General features: G+C 44.3%; 1 protein-coding gene across 5 annotated transcripts in view; it reads left to right on the forward strand.

The window, feature by feature from the left end:
* The first annotated feature begins 3,415 nt into the window (after nucleotides 1–3,415).
* LOC140251931 (integrator complex subunit 6-like) overlaps nucleotides 3,416–25,127 on the forward strand; it is a 30,307-nt gene continuing 8,595 nt past the window's right edge. For 2 of the 5 annotated variants that reach the window (XM_072336134.1, XM_072336136.1), the window contains exons 1-10: nucleotides 3,416–3,563; nucleotides 3,653–3,738; nucleotides 3,819–3,896; nucleotides 14,529–14,678; nucleotides 15,304–15,393; nucleotides 15,703–15,886; nucleotides 16,657–16,785; nucleotides 18,722–18,885; nucleotides 19,878–20,030; nucleotides 21,427–21,559. In XM_072336134.1, the coding sequence (XP_072192235.1) occupies nucleotides 3,440–3,563; nucleotides 3,653–3,738; nucleotides 3,819–3,896; nucleotides 14,529–14,678; nucleotides 15,304–15,393; nucleotides 15,703–15,886; nucleotides 16,657–16,785; nucleotides 18,722–18,885; nucleotides 19,878–20,030; nucleotides 21,427–21,559 (1,291 nt within the window). In that variant the 5' untranslated portion in view covers nucleotides 3,416–3,439. Of the gene's footprint in view, nucleotides 3,739–3,818; nucleotides 3,897–14,528; nucleotides 14,679–15,303; nucleotides 15,394–15,702; nucleotides 15,887–16,656; nucleotides 16,786–18,721; nucleotides 18,886–19,877; nucleotides 20,031–21,426; nucleotides 21,560–25,127 lie in introns of all 5 variants that reach the window. The other 3 variants (XR_011903492.1, XR_011903493.1, XM_072336135.1) reach the window with 2 other exon arrangements.

Consider the following 25,127-nt stretch of genomic DNA (forward strand, 5'->3'; position numbering starts at 1 on the left):
TGGGTTTGGGGTGAGAGAGAGAAAGAGAGAAAACAATGCTGGCTGGACTCTTCCCCTTCACTAAAAGGCATCTTTTACTGCATGGAAGAGATGACATGACTTAATGAAACTCTCAGATGTTCCTTGAATTATTTTCCTGAGTGTAGAGCTTTCTCTTTTTGCGGTTAAATACGACAGTTATAGTGCTGTGTTTATGCACAGTTAATAAATCAGCAGAAAATGGGCTGCAGACGGGGCATGGATCTGTTGTGTATTCCTTATGCTTCAGCTGAGAGTGGAATTTTTGAGTTCACTGAAGCCTGTGAAAAGAAATTCAGGTGCCATGGGAGGTTGACACTAAGTCTGAAGGCTCACAGTAATGTGGGATTTGCACTGCAGCTCCAGTTACTGCCCTCTAGTCTGCAAACCCACGCTCACCAAACGTAGAAAGTTAACTGACTTTCAAACTCTGACTTGTCTTTAGTGGGAAGAGAACAGAAAGGAGAATGGAGCAAGTGAAGGGGGCAGAAGTCTCAAAGGGCTGAGCTATGGTTTGTGGAAGCATGCAGCGTGCTTACAGACTCCAAAAGGAAACAAAAAGTGCTGCTGAGCAATATCCTGGCACATACTCGTCTACTCTTTGTTGTTGTGCCTGTTTGCTTCTTATTTCTTTCCAGAAGGGGCTGTGTGACACACTGGCAGAAGAAGCCCGTCCTCTTCCATTGTCTGGCTTAAGAATGGCTGAGAGGTGAGAGTATTTAGCCCTGATATAGCACAAAATATCAAAGGTCTCCAATCTGCTCAGCTTCTGCCGTCTCAGATCCAATCCTCTGTATTCTCACCCTGCCATACAGTTACCAGAGCTTTGGAAGGACGCAGTTGTTATTTAGCGCAGGTTTTCATTTTTAATCTTACTAGAGATTGAGCACAAATTCATATTGAAATGAAACATCTCATGTTTCTGAAAGAGCCAGTATAGACTGATGGCTGGCTGAGTGCTGAACCCTACTAAAATCTCACCGTGATACCGAAACTTTAGTCTAATGTGCTACTGCAGGAATCCCTTAGCCCTGTGGCAGCTCTGGATAATGGGGGATAATACTTCCCAACTGGCTACATGGATTCATTATTGTTTTTACAGATATCGAGCAGTTACCATTTTTGCTCTGGCTTGAAGCTGTTTAAGTAAGTCATGGGGGCAGCTGTATTACAAGACCAAGACAGGGAGCTGCAGGAGCGGAAGGAGGTTTGAAGGATTTTGCTGTCGAACCAGATTTTAAATGGATATTTTCTGACTAAGGTATCGAGCAGGTCTCAGATTCATACGGCTAACTGGTGCCAAAGCTGATGTTCCTTGGTGTCCTGAGGAACAGGGCTAGAGTCTGACAGGTATGTTGCTCTTTCAGATAAGAAGATAGCTAGGGGAAAAAAAAACAAGGTGACAGATGAAGCAACACAACAGTGTTGAGAAGTATGGAACGTTGTTAGAGCTAAAACCCCGTCAGATGCCACAGCTTAGATGTTACGCCGTGTTAGGATGAGGAACAGAAAAACAGCAACTTGTTGGCACAGCAGGAAAATGTGCAATTGATCTGTTTGGTCATTCTTACAAAACAATGCTGTGCGATGGGAGATCTACACGGGAGTGATTTCAAAGTATTTGATCATAGGAGAGCCTCACCTGCAGTAGCTGTTCTGATTCATTTCCTCTTAGAGACAATTCCTTCAACGATCAGAGGGAAAGAAATGAAACCGAGCGTAACTTCAGTTGAAAACGAAGAATACTCTGAACTTTGTAGATGTAACAAATGTTACATACCATAGCTGCCGGCACTGAAAAACACAACTCCTATAGAGTGGTACTAAAGAACTACTCGCTCTTATTCATGCACGTTAGCAACTGTGGGGTCCAATTATTTTCAGTAATAATAATAAGAACACCCTAAAAGTCATTAAACTAAGTAAAGGCCTTGTGTGGTGCCCAGAGCATTGCTGGACTGTAGCTTTATGTGGTATCCAGCAGGAACAATCCTCAAGAGAGGGGAGAGTGTGTGAACCTTGCCTGCTGCTGCCCTTACAAAGGTCATCCTCTGAAACTACTGTTTTGTCTTGACCTTTAAATATTACGTCTGAATGTGAGAGAAATGGCTTTCAAGTTTCAGGCAGTCTGGACTGAAGAAAAACCGACCAAAAACAACATGAAAACGTGAGGGTTTGAACTTGTAATTGTTTAGCATTTTGATGCAGCCCGGCTCGAGGACACTGTAGGACGTGAGGGCCCTGGATTGCCAGTTCGAATTGGCTGAGATCAGCTGGAATCAAAAGTTAGTCTCTGACTTCATCTGGTTGATGTGAGAGAAATGCATAGGTGGCCTCATCAAGTTCTCAGTGCGGGAACCTCGCGCTATTAGCTGGCATCTCCTACCAATCGTTTACTTTCCATTCAGGCCTTAGCAAATCTATTCCTATCTAGGAGCCGTCTGACACCAAAAATACGGTATCAGCATTTTTTGCCTTATCTGTGGAGATTCAAATCCCGTTCCTGCAGCCTGGCTCCGTCGATACGCACTAATACTCACCTCAAATGATTTATCTCTTGATCCCTCCCGGCATTTCTGCTACGATTGCGAACATTCAGAGACTTGGAACACGGCTGCGCTCACAGATACGTAACTTACAGAGAGGGCCCAGAGAATGGAATGGAGAGGCTCCAAGTTTGACAGCACTTGTTTGCAAAATAAGCTGCTTCTCAACTATTAATTAATCCACTTGCAGCACACTGCAATTAAATGCTTTCATTGCGTGACGTGAGACATATTTGCAGAAGCTTTTCCAACAACCCCTGCAAACAACGGGGAGGTTTGGCACTGTCCTGTATTGCAGCCCATTCTGTGACCACAAGGAACAAGCACGTCCCTGAGTTACCCAGCTTTACATCTGATGGCTTCGATATCTTTACCAACGTTTTGCAATGCTTTGCAATGGGGCTTGTAGCATTCACCTGCGGTGTTGTGAAATGACTATTGCTCAAGGGACTCTGAGAAACACAGAACTGCGCCTCTGCTTATTATTCCAACCAAGAGCGAGGCAAAACGAGCAGCAAAAGCACTGGAAAATACGATCAGCTATTTAATTGCTGCTCACTAAGGTCGATGTTGGCAGTGCTGTGCACACACGGCACCGAACGCTGCCCATGTCCCACCGGCCCGGCGCCCATTGGCGGCACTGGGGCTGTGCCGGGCCCGGCCGCGCTGCCCGCTCTGAGGCCTGAGCCGTGCGCCGTGCCGGGCGGGGCAGCCCCTGGGGCGAGGGGCGGGGAACCCCGCAGAGGGGCGGGGCGGGCTGACAGGTGTGCGCGCGCGCAGGGCTCCTCCGGCGCCTCCCTCCTCGCCCCGCCCCCCTCCTCATGAATATGCAAATAGGGGTATAATTCGCAGCCAATGGCGTGCGCGCTGGTCACATGGTGCTGGTGGAAGCTCAGGGAAGAGAAGTTGAGTCTCGGCGAACACAGCAGCTCAGTACCGCGCGGCAGCCGGACCGAGCGCAGCCGGGGCGGGCGGGCGGACAGGCGGCGGCCGGGGGCGGTGAGCCGCTGCCCCCTCCCACCTCCCCACAGGGTGCCCGGCGGGCCGGCGCTCTGCCTGGACCATGCCGATCCTTCTCTTCCTCATAGACACGTCCGCCTCCATGAACCAGCGGGCGTATCTGGGCACCAGCTACCTGGACGTCGCCAAGGGCGCCGTGGAGATCTTCATGAAGGTGAGTGTTGGGGCCGGGAGCCGCCGCCCTGCTCCGCCCCGTCCGCCCGCTCACGCCGTTTCTCTCCGCTCTCTCCGCAGCTGCGGGCCCGGGACCCGGCCAGCCGCGGCGACAGGTACATGCTGGTTACCTTCGACGAGCCGCCCTACTGCATCAAGGTAACCGAGCCCCCCCCCCCCCCCTCCCCCTTCCCCGCCGCCGCCCGCCGCGTGGAGGTGGCGCGGCCCCGACCCCGGCCGACCCGGCGGCGGCGGCTGCTGAAGATGGCGGACATTTTGCTTTTGTATGGAGGAGAGAGGCTGAGGGCGCTGCTGAGATGGAGGAGGGGGGGGGAGGAGACGTACGCCGGCGTGATTCACCGCCCCGCCGCGCTCCGCCTCCCCGGCCGTTGCCCGCCCGCCCCCCGTAAGGCGGTGGCTCCCGCGGGGCCGCGCAGCCCCGAGCGCGGGTCGCGGCCCACCGGCCCGAGGGCGGCCCCGGGAGCGGCCCGTGTCAGCTCGGAGCCGCGCACGGCGGCGCCGCCTCTTCCCTCCCGGCTGCGGCCGCGGGGACCGAGCGGGGTGGGCCGCGTGCCGGCCCTGCAGCGCGAGGCGCGGCCTGCTGCACGGCGCCGAGGCGCGGAGGGCTGCGCTGCGGTGTCGGCTGCGCCACGAGGTCACGGCCGGAGTGACGCTGTTCGGTGTCCTGGCCTCGGTGTCACGGATACAAAAACACCAAACTCACATCTCAAGCGTTCAGAGCGTGCTACAGAAAACAGCCGTGCCATGGCAGGGTTAGGATGCTCCTGCGCAGCCCCCTGTGACGGCCGTGGTTAGCACAAACAGAGCGGCAGGCACACGGGAATCGCTGCTAAGGCCAGAGAAAAAAGCCCTGTGCAGAGTTGCAGTGGGTTCCTGCCTGCTCCCCCAACTCAAACTTCCCGAGGGAAAGTTGTGCAGAAAGCAGTGTGATGGCTGTGCCCCTGCCCTTTGGTTAGCAGGGAACTGAAAGGAGGTAGGAATCACAGTTCCTTTCATCAGCAGTATTTAAACAGCAAAAATTCACCAGGAAACAGAAAGCTTTTCTTTGTGTGATTCACTTATTGTTATGTTGTTATTTTTCCCTCTTTACACTACATTAATTGACAAGAGGGAACAGAAATGATGATATTTCTGCTGTAAAAACCTCTGATTTGACAAAACACTTTGGCCTGCCCTAGAAAATGGCCTTGTATGTTCTTTTGAGTCTCTTTAAAAGACATAAGGCACACTTAGGATCCTGGTTTGTGAGTGGATGCAGGTGTCAGGTGGGCACAAACACATGTCTGACAGACCCCTGGGAACTGAATTTCCTGTGCAGAGGGTTCCCTCCTGGTTCTGTTTCAGGTGTTTTACAGGAAGGCCTCAGGATTGAGGGAGAATCCTTCCTAGGACTGGTTGTTCATTATAAGTGACCCTTCTGGCTGGAGAGCTGTGCGATAATGCAGCTGATTATTATCACATGCCGTGCTCAGAGCTGAGGAAGGAAATCCTTATGCTCAAAGCAATGGACTAATGAACATCTGGGTGCCCAGTTGTAGCAATAATGACTGAAACAAATAGGACTCTGCGATACCTGTTGTCCGGTTAACAGCTGGTTAATTTTTGGTGGGAGGGAACACCATAGGTGTGGTGGTACTTGGTCTAAATGGAAGCACAAATGGTGTGCTGAGATTTGTGCAGCGAGGTGATGTGTTTGGAGCTACAAGGTCCAAAGTGCTTTGAGATGGGGCTGCTCAGAGCCCTCTGTGCCACCTTCCTGCAGTGAGGTTGCTCAGAGTGTGTGGTGTGGCTCTGTAAAGCACTGGGACGGCACGTGTCTGAAGGGACAGGTGTCCCAGGAAGGCAGGGACAGTCAGGTGGGGAGGGCAGGAATCTCTTAAGCACCTTTTGATCAGAGCAAATGCCTTTGGAGCCGCTTTACTCTTGCTTGTTGCGTATCCGCTGGAGGTGCTCGAGGCTGGGCTGGATGGGACCCCGGGCATCCCGACCTGGTGGGGGGCAGCCATCTAGCTCATTGCAGCAGGCCCACCTCTAGGGTGCGTTTTGAACCGTCCCATTCCACCATTCTGTGAGCCGTGGTTGATTCTGTGATCCCCGCAGTGATTTGTGCTGCGGTCATTTGCAAGTGTTACTGCACTTCCAGAATTCTCTGCAATTAAAGGCAACTTTTAATATCATGCTGTGCATATGCAGTGTATAAACCTGTGTGTATCCAAAGATGTGACCCTATGCAAGTCAGCAGAAGGATGGCTGTAACTTCTGTTGCTCTAGAAGGGAAAGGAGGTATGTTAAATAAGAACTGCAGCCTCGTGTTTGTGCTATAGGTAAGGCTCTTTCTGGATGGCAGTTGTAACTAGGATGCTACCTGATGTGTCTGCCTCAGTCTAGTGGTGTGTCAGTGACGCTGCACTCAGCTTGTCCTCATGTTGAATATTGAGCACACCTGGGGAGCAAATGATATCGACACTGTAACTCCTTTCTATCCAGTAGCATGTGGCAGGTGTCCATTAGAACTAACACACGAGTGCTTAATTTTAGGTATTGAAGGAACGTATGCACGCGTGTTTCTAGTTTTATTGGGTGTTGCTGTCTGGGACAGTGCTTGACATCCTTGGCCTTCTGACTAGGATAAAAGTGTCATCTGATTCTTTGAATATAGCATCCTTGTTTTGAAGGCCGTACTAATGGTTTGTTGGAAGTAGAAGCTTGCTCCTTCCCATCTCTGCTTTAAACCTGGCACTGCTCTACACTCAGGACGTACCAATCTCTTGAGCAAAAAGTGGTTGATAGTGGAATACCAGGTGGGGGAGGGAGGAAAAGCAGGCCAAGCATGTTACTTAGAGTGCTGCTTTCCTAAAGTCCCGGTTCAGAGACTGCAGATGTGTCAGTAATGGGCATTGGTGACTTTCTGCTTTGTATTTGCTCAGTTGCTTTACATTAAAACTTCATTTCTGCAAATATATATATTTTTTTTGTGCTAGGTGATTGCCTGACTTTGTAATACGACCTTCCAAGTGATTGGGTAACAAGTCAGGGCGCTGGGAGAACTTAAAGTTGCATCTACTCCGCTGCATGTGAAATTGCTTGTGTTTGCACTGCGTGTGAATTGAGGAGTCAGTTGTGGCTGTGCTATAAATACACTCAGAATCTGGGCCCAGCTCTGCGTTCTCTGCTTGGCTGAGAACTGCCTCAAAATTCCTAAGAGTGTATGTGTGTTCTTTGAAACCTGTTAGAGATGTGCCTCTTGTTAATAGCTGGAGGTCAGGCTGTTGGTGAATGGTCCCCCGTGACTTCGGAGAACTGTTTTCTATACAAAAAGTGAGACTTTTTTGTTCCAAATGCAAGTACTCAGTGGTCTGACTCGTCTGGAAAAGGAAATGTGAGCAACTGGGAGTGCAGCTGGAGGCTTACCAACAGGCAGAGTGCTTTTGTGCAAGGCAGATTAGCAGCTGGAGGAACACGAGGGAAGCTGGCTGTTAGATAGGTGCAGGAGGGAAGGAAGGCTGAGGTGGGTGGGAGAGGCCTATCTTTCTCTCCATATATGCTGTATGCTTAGTGAGCTACCGGTCAGTTTTGGGAGGAGAAAAGAACATTGCAGATCTAGAATGGAATTGAATAACATGCAGGTAGGCTACATGGTGTGCTAGTGGTAACTGCTGCAGGAGTGTGTTCTGTGCTTATTTACTGGACAGAGATAACAGTTCTTACTAGCAATTCCTCTCTGTGTGTTTTGGGTCGTTCATAGCAAGGTTTACTCTTAGTGCTGACATATTCCACTGCCTCTGACGTAGTGAGCTGAGCCAGCCTTGCCGTGCAGCTTCTGCTGTGCTTAGTTTGCTTTTTGCCATGGAATTTGCCTGTTCTTACAGGTCTGGCTTTCAGAATGAATGACTGGCAGCTCCAAACCAACAATCACCCTCGCTTTGTTTTAAGCACAATGAATTTAAGAAAGAGGAGCAAACAAAAGTCAGTCACTTAAGGAGCACTGAGGCAGATTCCAGTTGTCTGGTTATTTTGAAGACAAAACAAAATCCACTTGAAACTGTTTGAGAATCCCCCACCAACAGTTCCTACTCGCTTTTCTAACTGCCTTATCACTTCAATCTTTCGGTGAAGGAAGTGTGCACTGCATGCACAGAGGCCCAGTTTCTGCTTTTAGTTGATCGAATTGAACAAGTAAAGCAGGAGGCGATAAAAGCAATAGGTTTGCGCTTTAAGAAGTGCTGTATGTGTCTGTATATGTCTACCTACAAAAACTGACACTGTTTTATTGAAACAAGTGGTAAGTTGGCCTCACATAGTAAGGTGTTGTAGCCCCCCTTAGCTTACAGAGGTACCGAGTGGGTACAAGCAGAGAGCAACCTTAAAAACCACATTCCCTTTCTTGAGAAACGTCATATTGAATAGAGTAATGCCCAGATGTGCTATTAAACATGCATAAACATGCTGGTTTTCCTTCTCCCTATATGGAGTGACTGCTCCTTGCTATCTGCCTTCTGTTTGTGACTTGCAGTCAACGTGCTTGTACAGGAGCCTTTGTGATGTGGAGAAGGGCTGAACTAAGGAGTTTTCTGCCTAGCAATGTACCTTTTCCTTTCTTAAAAGCGATAATATTCAGAGTGATTCTTCTAGGAGAGAGAAATAGTTTGCTACGCGCTGAAATGAAGGCCATTAAATAATGAAGGTAATGTGAGATGATCGTGTTTTGGAAGAGTTGAAATCTTTTCTGGACGGATGTGATAGGCAGAGCTTTGCTGGGCTGTCACTTGGTTTTGGATGTTAGTTACATACTTAAACCAGCTACCGATCCTTATGAGAAAGGAGGATCTGTGTTGCTGTGTTAATTCTTAATGGAGGTGTGTTGAGCCATTCTGTTTTAACAGGAGTTTGCAAAGTAAAACCTTGTCGTCTGAAGGCGCTGCTCCGCGCTGTTGGTGAGATGCCAAAGGACTGCAATGGAAACCAACATCTGTTGCTCGTAGCCAGCGTAGTAATTTATTTTTTCATCTTTTTATTTGGTTCTTTATTTGATCTTGGACACGTTCGAAGATGTAAGCCCTTAAGACTACAGGATAAACTAGACAAAAGTAGATATGTTTGCACTAAGAGGCTTAACTCATCCTCGGTGCAAAGGTCGCTTTTATTTTAAAAATAGAAGCTTAAAATGTGTAATCAAACAGTTAAATTGGATCTCCCCAGTTGTGTTCTTGCAGTGAGATCTGCAAGAAGGAAGGACCTGATGTACTGATTCCTGTCCTGTGTAATCTTCATTGGTCTCCTGCTCCCTTGTGGTGCTGCTTTCTGGTTCTGCATGCGTGCCTTTTCATTTCTTGGGTCTGGGCCTTGCAGCTTGGCTTGGTGCTGGAGCTAAGAATAGGCACAACATACTTCTGTGATATCTCGAAAATGAGTATTTATTTTTAACCTTCATGAAAAGCTAATAGTGCTAAATGCTGATTGTCGCACGGTGAAGCAATGGAAAAAGGTAATTAAGGCTGCTGACACTGGGGCAGTGTTCGTCCTTGCGTGGTCCTTTGGAAAGGCTTGCCAGGAGGAGCAGCGACTTGCTGCAGTGGCGCAGGAGTGATGTTCTGAGCCTATTATGGGTAAGGCAGATCTCAATGCTATCTCCAATGGCGTTTTCATACTACAGATAATTGCAGTCAAATGGGGGAAAAAAAGTGATTTGTGTGCTGTGTGAGCTGGAAGGAGCTTGTGGCCTCCTGGAAGATGGGAGCTGTTGGAGGGGACGGCGGTGCCCTGAGGGCCCTCTGGGAAGATTCTGGATGTCTCCAGCTTTCAGTGGTTCTCCTCTTCCTGTGTTTTGAATGCTTGCAGTCCTGGCTTTATTTAATGGCATAAGCTACAAAACAAACAAAACAAAGGAAAAACAAAACAAAACAACCAAACAAGGGAGGAGTTTGTTGTTTTTGTGAATGGTAAATGCAGGCTGTTGGTTAAGAAATTTGCTCCTGATTTAGAAAAGCTTGGAAGCTTTTCTTCCTTCATAAACTTCATGTTCTTGCAGTGCATTGCTTCATATGTGATTCTTGTGTCTTTACCAACAACAGCAAAATGTAGTGTGGTGTAATTAACAAGAAAAATGCAAGGATTGCTTTTAATTGAAGAATAATTTTAGAAGTGGTTGCATAGTAATCCATTGTAAATGTAAGCAGTGTGCTTTTCTAGGGTGAAGGTTTTAAAGTGACAAGGAAAAACGTGCATTCTTGTAGTGGAACTTGATTGTGCAGATCAGCATTTTTAATTGTCCATAGGTGTGTATTTGTGCATTCAGATTGCAGAGTATTCGGAAGACAGAGCTTCTTTATTATGGAATTTATGGGAATGGTCTTGAACTGTGACGGGGAGGTTCAGGTTGGGTATTAGGAGGAAGTTTTTCACCCAGAGGGTGGTGATGCACTGGAACAGGTTGCCCAAGGAGGCTGTGGATGCCCCATCCCTGCAGGCATTCAAGGCCAGGCTGGATGTGGCTCTGGGCAGCCTGGGCTGCTGGTTGGTGACCTGCACACAGCAGGGGGTTGGAACTGGATGGTCACTGTGGGCCTTTGCAACCCAGGCCATTCTCATGTTTTACCTGGTTACTGTGTTTATTTTCATGGGCTCCTATGAGGACTTTCCAGGAAAGCAGCACAGGAGATGTTAAAGGTTATTATGGACTACTGAGTCAACTGTGCAGAGCTCTGTCATCTTGCTTTTTAAAGTTGAAGACGGTCATTGGTTCAGCTTTGTTTTCCGGGATGCTTTTAAACTCTTGAAAATGTAAAACAGCCTGTATAACATGACACATCTCCATACGATGGATGTCATCTAACTCAACCGCAAACAGGAATCTGCAGCGTGGTTAAGTTAAGCTGCTGTTGTGTGCTCTGTCCAGAAGTGGGAGTAATGCATTAGTGCTGCTGTTTGTAGCACGTTGGCTGTAGAGCTGGTAAGGGTTTTAAAAAAAAAACAGAACTAAAAAAAACCCACTTTGCTTAGTGGGAAAATCTGCATCTGTTGAGTCAGAACACTTGGTTCCTTAAGTCGTGCCAGGCGCCCTGGCTGCTACACTGGGGCTGTGGGCACACTGGGCTGGCAGCACCCTGTGCAGCATTCCTGGTGTGAATGGGGGGAAATGCATTGATGAGATGACTTCTGGATTTAGTGCTTCAATTCTTGAGCTTCAGAACAAGCTTGCAAGACATGTAACGTTTTGGTGAGCTGCGCTGGTTTGGTGATGTGCTTTTGGAAGGATCAGGAAGAATGTGAGGATTTTCAGCATGAATGTGGATCGTGCTGTGTCATCTCAGCTCTGTGCTGTAAAGCTAGAGGACCACAAGCAATTCTTCTAGTCCCAACAGTGTGTCATGGAGGATCCCTTGTGATGATAGCACACGCTCTGTAACCTCTTAGCTATTGTCTTTCTTTCCTTGTGATTATTCCAGCAGTGCTGGCAGCAGGAAGAGGCCAAAAGGAAAGAGCTGGGGCTGAAAACAAGTCTGATGGTGTGGAAGAGCAGTGGGCGCTAGGAGCTGCTGGTGTATCTATACCAGGGCAGACCAGCTTGAACCCACACCGGTTCCTTGTGCTCAGTGCCACCCCGTGCCCAGCTGGTTTCCATCCCGTGTGCTGTGATCACTTGGTTCTGGAGGGATTCAGATCTCGTGTCTAAGAGATGGGTGTTGTGATGCTGCCTTGTGCCAAGAACAAAAAAGAATGTTGGTTTGGCAGGTTCCTTTAGTGAGGGCTGTGTGATGCTGTGCAGTGACAGGATGCTGTGTTGCATAGAAGCATTGCAGGGCCTGGGAACCAGAGAAGAGTTAATGTGCAAACAGGGAACAGGCAGAAACCGTGAGCTCCGTTGCCTCACGAATGAAAGTCCTGAGTATTTGGAGAGGAGTTTTATGCCTGTGTGTGTTGGAGTCAGTCCTTCTACCCCATTGGCACAATGCAAACCAATGTCGGTGCAAATGAAGTCGGTAGGAGATGTGCTTTGTGCGGTGTCGGTTTATTTTAGAAATGTTAAATGTTAAAATGGTACAGAGTGTTTCACAGCATAATTAGTACCTCCCATCTGCTGTGCTGGTAGATCTCTGAACATCAGATAGAATCCAGTGGGCGCAGTGTGGGCGTTCTGTACCTCTGCAGAAAGGAGACGGGTGGATGGTATTTCCCCTCCTTTCCCCATCAGCAGGGTCTGTCACAGTGGGACTGGGATGTCCAATTCTCAGTATTGCTGCTTTGACAACAAAGACTGTGTTCCCTAGAATTCCTGTCCCTGAGATACTGAAGCTGGGGTGGGGAAGTTGAGATTACCTGGGAGGGTATTCCTTTCTGCAGAGGATATGGAGCCATGTGGGGCTGTGTTGGGGAGATTACAAAGAGGTGACAACTGAGAAGCATCCTCTGACATCACAGGGAGTCAAAGAGAGTTAGTTCTTTTCCCTGGGACAGAAATACCTACTAGATTCTTAGACGTACGTGGACAGATTAGAGTGGTGAGCACGTGTAAAGTTACCAGTGAACAGAACTCGTTTCATGTGTGACTTGGGTTTTGATATTGCTTTCTTGTGTGATAAACATAGCGGCTTTTTAGTTCTGCTTGCTTTTTGCTAAGACATCTATATGATGTCATTTCCAGCCTCTTGCAGTTGAAATCTTTTTCTCTTGTTTCTCCTGTGTCTTGAGGGTCTCTTTAAATTACTGATCCTGAATCAGATTTCCTTTTGCTGCTCAGTTCTATTGCTTTTGATGTTCAGCTCATCTTGGTTGTGGTTGAGGTAAATAAAGGCTTATCTTTGCTAGTTTCTTGGCCTTGATGTTTGCCTGAATTGTAGATAGTGTGGGGCTGTCAGCTGACAGGAGGAGCTTTTTGACCTCACCTGCTTTTTGAAGCTGCTGCAATGCTCCCTTAGCTGTATGGTGAAACAGAGCAGGGTGTAGATTTGTCTCCAAACTAAGCCACCACAAAGCCAGTTACTTGTTAGCTATGCTGCTTTTTTTCCACTATGATCTGCTCTCAGAGGCCAAAGGCAGGGCTGGATGGTGACATGCTACAGGGCTGCATGGGATGGTGTCCAGAAGTTGCACTTGAAAACGCAGTCGTTTGGTCTCCTGCCTTGACACCTCCTGTTGGCACAAGCAAGCAGATCTTTGCTTACAGTACTGGTGCTGTGCTTCCTTTTCTTTTAACCCAGATGTCTTGGAAGAGTGGTTTGGTTTGCATAGGGAGGCTAAAATCGCTTTGTATAAAGCACCAAAGGATAGCATAGAGGTGTGGTACCGAGGTGATAACTGCTCAGATTGCTTTTAATTTTATCCCCAACATCTATTAAGTAGGGATGTAATATTGAAGGTAATGGGAAACGACTGTGTTTAGAATGGGTTCGTGAGCAACCAAAGTAACTGATGTTTAGTTCTGACTTCAAGGTTACTGACCTGTAGAGGATATGTGGTTCTCATAGGGCATGTTTGTGTTTGGTCCTCTTCATGTTTGGATGTACGATGGCTGTTTGTTTTCTTCCTTCAAAGTGGCATTACTGGGTGTGTTTTGATTTTAAGAAGGCTTATTTAATCACTTTAAAGTGCTCTGTTGAGCTGATAATACATATGCTCCATGTTACATGCTTGACTCTTTATTTTGCTATGAGAACGATTCTACTGCATAAGCGGATAGGAGAAAATACAGCTTCTTGCCCTTGAGCTTCTGTCCTCCAAGTACGTGTTTAATTGTATACATTAAACAGACTATTTCTTGGCAATCCATTTAACAGAAGACCTTCTCGACATTAACTTTGGTGTTTCTAATTAAAACAAACAAATCACAACAAAACCAAAACAAAGCGTATCCTTATGTTGAGGTTAAGTTGGAGAATGCAGCACGTTAACTCATCTTTATTTAAAGCTAGGTGTGAAGTCTTGGGTTTGCTGATCCTGGCTTTTCCCAAGAGGTACAACTCATTGCATAGGTGCTGTTACCACACAAGATCATTGAGGGATTCACCGAGTTGACACAAGGCTTTTTGTAGTTGCTCACTTCCAAGAGTTCAGGGTTTTGGATGGGGAAATGCTCCTTGTTGGTAGGGAGCTCATTCTGAACAACAAAGCAAATGATTTGAAGCATGGCAATGGCTGTTTCAGCTGTCTCACATAACGTTTCTGGTGTGATGCATGCAGACACAGTGCTGAAGCACGCAGTGGCATGCTGCAGCATTTTTAGGAGCTGAGGATGCCTCATACCGAACAGCTCTGGAGGTTTAGAATCCTCTGTGCTCTTTGAGCTGAGCTACTCAAAGCATTCACCTTCACATCCTTTGCCATTAGAGCCTTTGGACAGGGGAAGCAGCAGGTGAGCAGTCCCAGACCATCTCTGGGAGTTTTTCCTGACGCTTTAGTTCCTGTGGTTCATTAGTCATCCATTTTTGTTAATTTATTGATTCTGCTTATGGTACTTTCTTGTTCTGAATGGGAGGACCTAGCACAGGCCTGAGAATTCAGCTGAAACAATGATCTTCTCATCTCCTCCCTTTTTACTCTGTTCTTAAATTGGTTTATAACTCCAAGCTTATTGTCTTTTTGCTATTTACCCATATCAAGTTCTGCAGCCATGGGTTAGGTGGATGCAGTGTGTGAATGATGTAGCATATTGATTAATGAGGAATAGCATTTTTGTTGTTGTTAGAAAGTGGGATTAATGACAACTCACAGCTGATTGAAGCCTGTTGCGAAATCAAGACTTAAAGAACTTTTCTTTGCTGTTTTATCCAACAGGCTGGATGGAAAGAAAATCATGCAACATTCATGAATGAACTGAAAAATCTGCAGGCGTCAGGACTGACAACCCTCGGTCAGGCACTCAGATCATCGTTTGACTTGTTAAATCTCAATAGATTAGTGTCTGGAATAGACAACTATGGACAGGTAATCAGTTTGTCTCTAGTCTTCCTCTTTCTCCGTGTTTCTGAATTATACTGGGGAGGGATTTTGATGGTTCAAAATTTTTTGGCTTTCTTTCCCCCTATTTTTCACTGTTGTATTGGGTAATTGTGTGTTAAAACTTGACAGGTCTGATCTTCTTTCTTATTGCATGTTCTGATCATACCATGAGATACCATGATCACACCATATTTTGTTATTGAACTCCAAAATAGTAGTACAAATAACTCAGTCTATAGATGGATGGTTGCTGCATTAGAACATGTACGCTGGATGGCAGATCACATCTTTCTCCTTTCTCACATTTGAAAGATTCTGTTAAAACCTATTCAGTTTTTGCCCCACTGTCATGCAATAATGATGTCACCGAGTTGTTACGTATCATATATTTGTGGAATAGAAAACTTTGAAGTTATTACTGGAAGAAATAGACAAGTAATTCTAGCAGTTCAGTGACTGACTGTGCACATGTACTTCATCAGTAGCTCTGCGTGGCTCCGTGCCTGCTGAAAGAGAACGTCTGGTTTGATAAGTTGTTCATTATATTGCTTATTTCATGATGACAAAAATGTTAGTCTACAACTGAATGTCCTCTGCTTTTTGTCTTTAGGGAAGGAATCCATTTTTTCTTGAGCCATCTATTCTGATTACCATCACAGATGGAAACAAGCTGACGAACACGGCTGGAGTTCAAGAGGAGGTAAAGTGACAGTAAATTATTTCAAGTTCTGATCTTACGAGTTGGTGCTGTGTTAAGGTGCATATTTATTGTGCTTTGTTTTTCCTGCAAAGTGTGCTTCTGTTTCATCAGTCTGTTCTACAGAGCAGGGAAACTGGGTGTGCTGTCATTGCTCAGCCCCTAAATTCATAGCCCATGTGGATTTCCAGACTATAACTTCAGATAAACTGGTGGATAGAAGAAAAATGGGGTCCTTTTCTGAGAAATGGGTATTAAGTCTTCAGATGGTTTGTCAGATATTGAAAACTTTCTTAAATGTTTCTTTACCAGCTTCATCTTCCTTTGAATTCTCCTTTGCCTGGAAGTGAACTAACCAAAGAACCATTTCGTTGGGATCAAAGACTGTTTGCTCTAGTGCTGCGTTTGCCAGGAGCTGCATCTGTTGAACCAGAGCAGCTCGGGAGTGTGCCTACTGATGAATCTGCTATCACACAGATGTGTGAAGTTACAGGAGGTACCTGGATAGTACTTTGCTTTGGTTTACATTTGACATTTGCCTTAAGACATGTTACTTGATTCATTTTTGCTTTAGCTATTCTCTCACTCAGAATTACTCCTGAGTCCTTTGTGGTGCCTTTTGAGCTTAGTTTCCTGTAGCACAGGAGAGCTGTTAAAGAAAGCCATGCTGTGCACCAGGACTGGAAATGTCTTTGATTGTCCTCCCAGGGGCTGGCTTTGCTCACTTACGAGATTCGTTATTTACAAGCATAAATTTGAGTTGAGAAGGAAGAGGTGTTACTTGCTGGGACATTAATTCTGCTGAATGGCTGATAAGCTGAAATAGAATCTTAAAGTAATTAATTGTGGATTTTGTTCTTCAAGATCTTCCTCAGAAGTTTTGTTAGGTTGGTACTTGAAAAAGTGTTGTATGGGTGGGGAGGTTCAGGTTTGTGTTGGAGTTGATTAGATTTGGATAGGCAAAAGCAGATGGGTTATGGAGACTTCACGAAATCAGAACTTGTTATAAATTTGGTCTTAGTCCAGCCTGATTTAGCCTTAATGGCTTTTCTTACGAAGAAGAAAAATCTGAGCTGGTTCTTTTTTTTCCCTTTGTTTTTATAGCATTTGTAAAGCATTTTGCATCAATTTCTGCTATGCTTGCTGCTGTTATTTTTGATAAAGCTGAAAGCCTTGGCAACGTGACGTGATAGAACAAAATATCTTTCTTAATTTACACAGGGATAATAGTAAAGCTTTGAGTAATCTTAATGTTTTCTTGTGTAGGTCGTTCTTACTGTGTTCGGACACAAAGAATGTTGAATCAGTGTTTAGAATCTCTAGTTCAAAAAGTCCAAAGTGGGGTTGTTATTAACTTTGAAAAGTCAGGACCGGATCCGGCTCCTATTGGAGAAGGTACAGTAACCATTTTTTCTCCTATGCTGTAAAAAAAAGCCCTCTGTGTGCATGCAGATGTCCTTAAGTGTCTTCAGTTTCCTTCCTACTGACTTTTCACCATTGTGTACAGGATTTATCAGAGGCCTAATATGATCTAAAATAAGTGATTAAACTATAAAGCTTCTGTGAGAGAGCTCTGCTTTCTCTTTCAGTACCCCAGATCACAATGAATGTACTTTTTATAACTTTTGAATTATGTTTGCTCAGTTTTGTCTTTGCCATATTGTTCCCAGTATTAGTTTGGTCCTTGGTGAGTTGAGAAAGTGCTGTATGTTTGTATGGATTTGAATGGATAACCTTCCTGCTTGCCAGATCTCCTGCTGCTTTCTTCACCTCTTTCTTTTGGAGGCTGAAGGAAGCAGCAGAGGGAAGAGAGTATTTAATGAAAGTGATAAGGTTTGAATTAGTGCTGTCAAAACTTGTGTACAAATGAAATAAATTCAGGACTATTGGAGTCATTCTGTTAACTGATCACAAACACTTGAGTGTTCCTTGCTGCAAGTGAGAAAGTCTGTGCTAAGAACGAGGGAACTGATCTTTCAGCTGCAAGTGAAGCACACAACCAAATGGGAAGATGCATTCTTAACATGGAACAGGCTTTTAGCTTTGCAGAATTCATGGCTGGAAAGGAGAGAGCTGTGACCAGTTTGTACTTAGAAAATAAGGATGTTCCTGGAATGTCAAGCATAATAGCTTTCAGGATCCCCCGAGCATCCTAGCATAGCCTGTTTCTAACTTTGTTTTCATTACTTGGTTTTAATCACCTTTTTCTTGCTTTATACATTTATTTTTTCTCCTTTTGCTTAATAAATATCATTTGATTGGAAGTATGCTCAAGGCTTTCCTGTAGGGCCATGCAGGACAGCACCTCAGCACATTCTTGGGTCTCTGTTGGCCCAAATACTCTCCTGTGGCAAAACAGCTGGTGAAATTGGTTTTTTCCTTTTGTCACGTTTTAAGTGATGTTCTGTGACTACGTGTGCATGAAGATGCTGAGAGCTTCTGCCTTCACATACATTGAGGACGTTCTCACCTAGAGAGAAATCTGGTGTTTACCAGAGATTCCCTGCGTATATAATGCAGAGGAACAAAAACTGATGGCTAACTGACAGGCACGGCATTATTGGCCAGCTGCCTAAGGAGGGTCAGTTTAGTAAACTGAAATAACTTTAAGATTCTTTAAAAGGTGATCTCTTCTGTGCCATATGCATTGAAGAGCGGCCTGAAAACTGTCCTGAGATGCTGTGCTGCTACAAAAAGCTCTTTGCAGTCAGAGTGCAGGAACTCTGTGCTAGTATGCTACTGCAGACAGGCAGCTAACACTGCTTTATCCAGTATGCAGTGGAGGTGAAGTGTTCTGTGACTGCTTACTAATTAAGAATGTGACAAAAGCTGCTCCTGCCAGATGCATTTGACTTTTCCATGAATCTTTTCTCCGCTTTCAGTTTCCATGAGTGGCAGCATCAGTCAGTGAGCTTTGCATCCCATGGAGAAAGACTGTAAATGCAAACTGTCTGTCTTTACAGGTGCAGCAGAACTAAAATGAAAGACTTGCTATTGCTTATCAGATGGATGTCCAAGTACTGATCTTAGACAAATAGCATTTTCCGTAATATGAAAGTGCCCTGCTGCACTAATTATGCACTAATTAATCATTATGCCACTGGTGTGGAAGGGTAGATGGACAAATGTTACCAGTTCTTTCTCAGATTATGCTGTTTTACACTTGATGTAGCTCTTTTCGACCACTGGTGTAAAGGTCTGTGTCTTTGAAAGAGTTGTAATGAAGCACCTTACTGGTTACTAATACAGAAATTTTGCTGGGAGACAAATGCATGCCATGTAGCTTTTTATTTTCTTTTTTTGTTGTTATTTTGCTTTGTTTAAATTTTAGATGGACTTGTTGATTCATCCAGGCCCATCAATTCATTTGCTTCTCAACCGTGGCATAGTTGTCATAAACTCATTTATGTACGGCCTAACCCCAAAACTGGTGTTCCTGTTGGGCATTGGCCAATCCCAGAATCTTTTTGGCCTGATCAGAATTCACCAACACTGGTAAGTCAATAAGAACTGAAAACAAGGATTCTGCACCTAATTAAATGGATTGAAAATGAATACAATTTTTTTTACATTCTCTGTTTTACTAGTATGAACTGACTTCACGTTAAGAGGGTGGTTAAAACCATTTTTAACACAAACGGTTATCATGGAGTTTATCTGTGCTGTTGCTTTGTCTGTGTTTGGTTGGATACTTTGGTAAAGCTTTGGAAAGGTTATAGAATCGATGTACAAATTACCTCATACGCCACAGCTTTTAGCTGTAAGCTTAATAGAATGCAGCTTGGGTGAAACAAGGAGTATTGGTGGTTGATGAGGATAGATCAACCTTTTGTACTTCATGTATGGCCTCTTCTTTCCCTACCAGAAAGAATTAAAACTGAAATGGAAAAGCTACCCATTCAAAAAATAAGATAAAAACAGCATTGAATTTACCCTTTCTCACTAGAATGATCATGCATTCGGCATGCCTTACATGCCTCTCTTTTGTTAGGCATGATCTGTTCCTACACTTTATAAGTGGTCTCAGTACTGATTCCACAACCCCCCCCCAGTCTGTGACTCAAGAGGAAGAAAGAAATCAAACTCAGCAGGGAATATCTTGAGAATATTGTTTGCAAAGTGAGCAGTTTATAATCTGTAATTCCGTGAGAACAGCAAGCTGGAAAACAGGATTGGAAGTTTTCTTTAAACATGGCTGTGATAGGGGTTGAACAGCACGGAGACATTTAAGTATCATGATAAATAGTTGAACGTTAACCATATTTTTCTCTTATTAGGGAACAGTGTCTGTGTGTTTAAGCTAGAGAAATACTTAATGTTCTGTTGTAGGAGCATGTCTCCTTTTTAAAGGAAACTGGAGATGGAGTGTTGAAGCTTAAAGGATAGCAAAATGTATATTATGGATCTTTTCTTTCCCTAAGAGTTAATTTTCTTTGAACTGTAAATATCAGATAACAGATATGTTATATTTCTCCCCTTCCTTTTAGCCTCCACGCACAGCTCACCCTGTTGTGAGGTTCTCCTGTGTTGATTGTGAACCAATGGTAATAGACAAGCTTCCTTTTGACAAGTATGAGCTTGAACCTTCGCCCTTAACGCAATACATCTTGGAACGAAAGTCTCCCCATACCTGCTGGCAGGTATTTGCCCTTTCTTTGATTCTAGAAACATAACGAGTATCCTAAAGTGACTGTGCCTTAGTTTTTGTAGGCCTGGAGGTTTTGGGGTCTGGTTTTCAGACTGCAGTTGATCAGAAGAAGCGTGTCAAGGTTTCCATTACCTTCTTTCTAATGAATTATGTAAAGCTAGAAAGAGCGTTCCCTCTGCAGGTTCCGTAATCTCATTTAATTCTGTTTCTAGGTCCCTTTCAGTTTGCTGAGAAACGGCTCCCTCAAGCTTCATTCTTGGCTATATCAAAATTCTCTGTAGGCTTCCATTTGCTTTTGGGAAAACCTAGTGCTAGTTTCTGTTGTGGTTTCAGATGTTGATTCAGTAATGGTTTCCATTAAGCTATGGAAACTGCTGGTGCGAGTCAAATGGAAGCTGTTGATCTTGACTAGATGGCCTTGAAAAGGCCAAAGTTCTGTTGTTGAAATGGTCTGTGATTTGGATAAGAGACTTGTTCTGCATTCTCTATACAGTAGGGCTTGTAATTCCCATCTAAAGTGGCTTCTTGTGAGGGGTGCCTTAATAGGTCCAAGAGGAGCTTGTTGAGTGTATTATCTTAGCTGGAAGGGTGGGACTGGAAGTGTCTTTGTTCTGGTTTTGATTCCCTAAAACATATTACAACTTCACCTAAAGTACAGCATTTTGGAAGTTGTTTTTAATCGAAGAAATGGAAGTTAATTTTAACAGACTTCTTTTGGATGTGGGGTTAAAACACTCGCAGGTGTTGTATTTCCCAAAGCCATCCACACAATCTTTTTACTGAAACCTTTCTGCTATTTTTCAAAACCTGCTTTTTCTTCTGCCTGCTCCACAGGCCCCCATCTGTACTTGGGAAATAGGCTTAATTGGCCGGGAAACTGTAGAAGGAATCCCATCCCACAGGCCACTTCCAACCCCTGTAAAGTCAACATTAAGAAAATGCAAATACAGCATAATTGAGAGCTGAATATTGAATATTTATGTTTGCGTAGACTTGCTGCATAAGTACAGAAAGGTTTAGGTTTCTTTTTATCAGTGCTGTAAATTTTAGTTGTGCTTTTTAACAAGTCAGAGTCATTTCACGTGGGTTGTTTTTTTTAATGCATCTTCAATAATGGTCCCTTAACCTATTTTAAATAACCCCCCCTGTTTAAATCTTACACCCTGAAGAACATTTCTGTGCTGGCTGGCGTACACTGAATGTTGCATGGCTGTGCTTCGGAGCTGGAGAGTGTAAATGCATGCTTGTCCTGCTGTGTGCCACCTTAAACTTGGCTGTCCTTGATAATTTGCTGTCTTATTGCAGTTGGATTCAGGCTTTGTTAAATGCTGTATGGTTAGTATTCTTCCTGGTCCTATAATACAGTGATATCTTTTCTTTTTCTTCAGGTATTTGTGAGCGGCAGTGGGAAGTACAGTGAGCTTGGCCATCCGTTTGGGTATTTAAAAGCAAGCACTACTTTAACCTGTGTAAACCTCTTTGTGATGCCTTACAACTATCCTGTTTTGCTTCCATTGTTAGGTAGGTAATACGCTTACATTGGACTGCCGATGCAGCTACTTGAGATTAAAAGAAATAATAATTAAAGTGGTTAGTGTTCTGCCTTAGCTTGAGCCGTTATAAAGTAACGGAGATTGGAGAGTAGAGAATGTTGCAAACTCTTTTAATATTAAATTTGGGAGGAGAGGATTTTCATACCCCCTCTCCCTTTTTTTCTCTCCAGCAGAGGAGGAGAGCTACCTGCTTCCAGTGCATGTTTGATGCTGTTCACCTCCTAGACACGTAGCCTCTTCCTTAACCTGGAGTAAGCTTCAACCTCCATTCTTTTCCCTCATTTAGGGTATGGTGTATCCAGGTTTTTCAGTTGCTCTAGTAGCAGCTTTTTTTTTCTTCTTCTTTTTATTTTTATTTTTTTGTTTTTTCTGGAAGATGCAGTTATGGGTGTTGGGAAGAGGGAATTCCCTGATGCTGTTTAGAGCTGTAAGAAAGAATAGAGCAGTGAAACAGCCTACAGTTCTTCCCTGCCCAAAGGACCAATGTTTTTCACTCTCACAATGAACTTTCTTTCTACAAGAGAGGTGATATGGAAAGGTGCTGTGTGAGTGACTGCCATACCAGTTGTGGCTGCTGGGGTTTTGGCATAAAGATAATGGCAGAAAGTTCATTATTAAGCATTTTAGTTACAGATCTAAGATACTTTGATTCCGTTTTTGTGGGTATATTTAGCGATAGAAAATAACAGCAGAAAGCTAAGAGAGTTAACACAGGTTTGATTCTTACTATCTTGCACAAGATGGTTGCGTTCGGTTCTGCAAAACAAGTTGGCAGTGCTTTTTCCTAATTGATCTTAATGGAAATGAAGAGAAATCTGTGCTGGTTGGTAAGGTGAATTTGTCTTATATAAAGATCCTTGTAGCCTAGCAGCTGTCCCAGGGTGTGGAAGCAGGACGCTTCAAGACTAATTTAGTGCTCTCTGTACACTGGTGGCTGCTGAATTACTGCTGCTGGTCTGCCCACTGAAAAGTCATCAGTGATACCAAAAGAAATTCCCTGCTTGTTAAGTGTTGCCTTCAGATCTTGTTCCGGGATGTTGTTTATCCTTGGTCTTTAATGCATGGTGGAATTTGTGTCTATAGTGGTCCGTGATGGTAGGATCTGAATAGTATCACGTTCTGTAGATTTGGTTATTTACGTCTGTTTCTGTAAGAGTGGATTTTTAGTATATTCAGCCCGAAGGACACTTCAGAATACAGAATGTTTCACAGAAAGATGCTGAGGAATTTCATTGCTGAGTGCTTGGCTAGCGGGTCACAGAAATTTGCTGTTGAAGGATTGTTTTTGATTGCCAAATTCATAAGGTGGAAGTGAGGGAATAGACAGGGGTCTGAGCAGAGGTGAGGTGCTGCGTTGCCCAAGGTGGGTGTTTAGTGGCTGATCTCACTTGTGTTAGTGGGAGGTCATGTCTGCCCATGGAGGGCTGCAGGAGCATCAGAAAGGTCAGGAAGTCAACAGGGAGTGGTGCTGTACTCGTCCAGCTGGAATGTTATGTGGGTGGTGATGTTTTTGAACATCTTTACTGGGTGTTAATGTGGTGTAAGGCTGTCACAACTGGACTGTTGTCAAATGAACTGCTCTGGTCATTAGGTTCCAGCTGAACTACTAAAATGGAATGCTTGTTGACCGTTTTCTCTATCTTTCACTCTCCATTTTTGAACTGTTCACTGAGTTTGAAAGTGCATCAAGCACCCTCATGTGGCACTGGATATGGAAGATGTGTATTGGTATCTTGTTTGGCTCGATTTGGTGGTTCTCTCCATTGGTCTAGAGTGGATAAAGGACATTTGGAGCACAACTTGTATTAGCTGCTATGTCTGTAGTTGTATCTGTTCCCTTGGAATTGTTACAGCTTGCAGGCCTTTCCTAGTGGTTACTGAATGCCATCTTCCCAACAGTCCGCTGCTTTTGGCATTCTCTGAGTTCAGGAGAAGTCAAAAGGATTTTATATTGATTTCTAGACTACCTGAAGTAGTGTCTAAAAATCGATAGGTTGGGTTTAAACTGCTTCATGAAAATATTATTAAAAGTTTTACAATAGTATTTCATGTTATTATAATAATCATTAGAATGTTAGAAAACATTATCCGAAGGATTTGGTTTTAATCTATGAAAGGTAGCTAGCTGAGTTGTTGCTTCCTTATTTATATAAACGATTGTGTGCAGCCCAGTACACAGTGGAAATAGTACATTCCAAGTGCCTGTGTTACCTGCTGACAGTGCATGTCTCAAACTCTTGCAATAGAGGCAGGTAAGATACTGGTGATCACCTTGAAACTTGTGGCCATGTTTACCACTGTGATTTCTTCCTTTTAGAGGAAGCTCATGCTGTGGGGGAGGCTCTCATTGCGGATAAGACAAGTCTTTGCTGAAGCTCTGCTTAGGTTGGAAAACTTACTCAGATAGCAAAGATTGTATGTAGTTGAACCAGAGCATGTTAAGAGCATCTCTACTGTTTGAGGGTGGATGTGCTCTCAAGCTTCAGGATTATATGCTGGAACAACGTGCACAGAGGAAGACATGGGACAGTAGTAAAGCACTGATAAGGAGCTGAAGGTTAAAGCTGTTACAACCAACTCCTAGGCTTTAAAATATTAGAATGTGCTGTAACAGTGAAAACTTCACGGGATTTCTAATGTTTTTCATTTTCAGTTTTGGGAGAGAGGTATAGTTGACTTCTGCTATAAAGAGCTAATGGGTTTATAAGAGGAGAATGGGTATTGTTTCGTATTTGCCGTATGTTGTGATACTATCACAGGTTCCTTAGGATAATGGTACTGAGCATGTGGTATATTGGGATTTTAAATGGAGTTCTAATTGAGCCTGTCAAGCTCCACCCCCTTTCTTCAGGCCTGGAAAGAGAACGGCTAGAACATCTGTAGAGTGTTTTTGATACGTGGTACAAAACTCATTTAGATTAGAAAATCCCGGTAATTGAGTATGGTTTGACTATGAGAAGTTGGGAAATCGTATCTTAACATCTGTTCCATTTGTGCGGAATACTATGCAAGTCAAATTTTCTTCTCCAAATACATCTTCCTGAAAGCTCCATCTGGAGAAAACAATTTCCTTGCTGCATCTGCCTTTTTCACACCCTCCTCTGTGCAACTGTGTCACCTGCACAGTTAATTTTTGGGCATCCCTTTCTCTAGTTGGGTCTTTACTTCCACTAGGCTCACTTTGCCAGGATGTTACAGCCCTACTAAAGAGAAACTCGATCTCAGTTGGTAATTGACAATTTCACATGATTAATTGCAGGATATTTTGTGTTCACTTCTGTTTAGAGATCACTGTTACGATCCATAGCATGTGCAGCAACTGGCTACGTGCCTTAGGTCAGTGATCTTTAAACACAGTATGCACATCTCTAGTGCAAGCAAGGTATTTGTAACACGGTGTCCAAAGGAAATAATCCATCTCATTGCCCTTCTCTTAAGGGGCAGCAGTTTTTGTAGCTAATTAGGCTCTCTCCTTTACATCAGAGTTTGCTGACCTAGCATGAGCTGGCAGTGGTGCTGAAGGTACTCCGCTCCCC

Source organism: Excalfactoria chinensis, chromosome 4 (genome assembly GCF_039878825.1).
Source record: "Excalfactoria chinensis isolate bCotChi1 chromosome 4, bCotChi1.hap2, whole genome shotgun sequence".
Classification (NCBI taxonomy): domain Eukaryota; kingdom Metazoa; phylum Chordata; class Aves; order Galliformes; family Phasianidae; genus Excalfactoria; species Excalfactoria chinensis.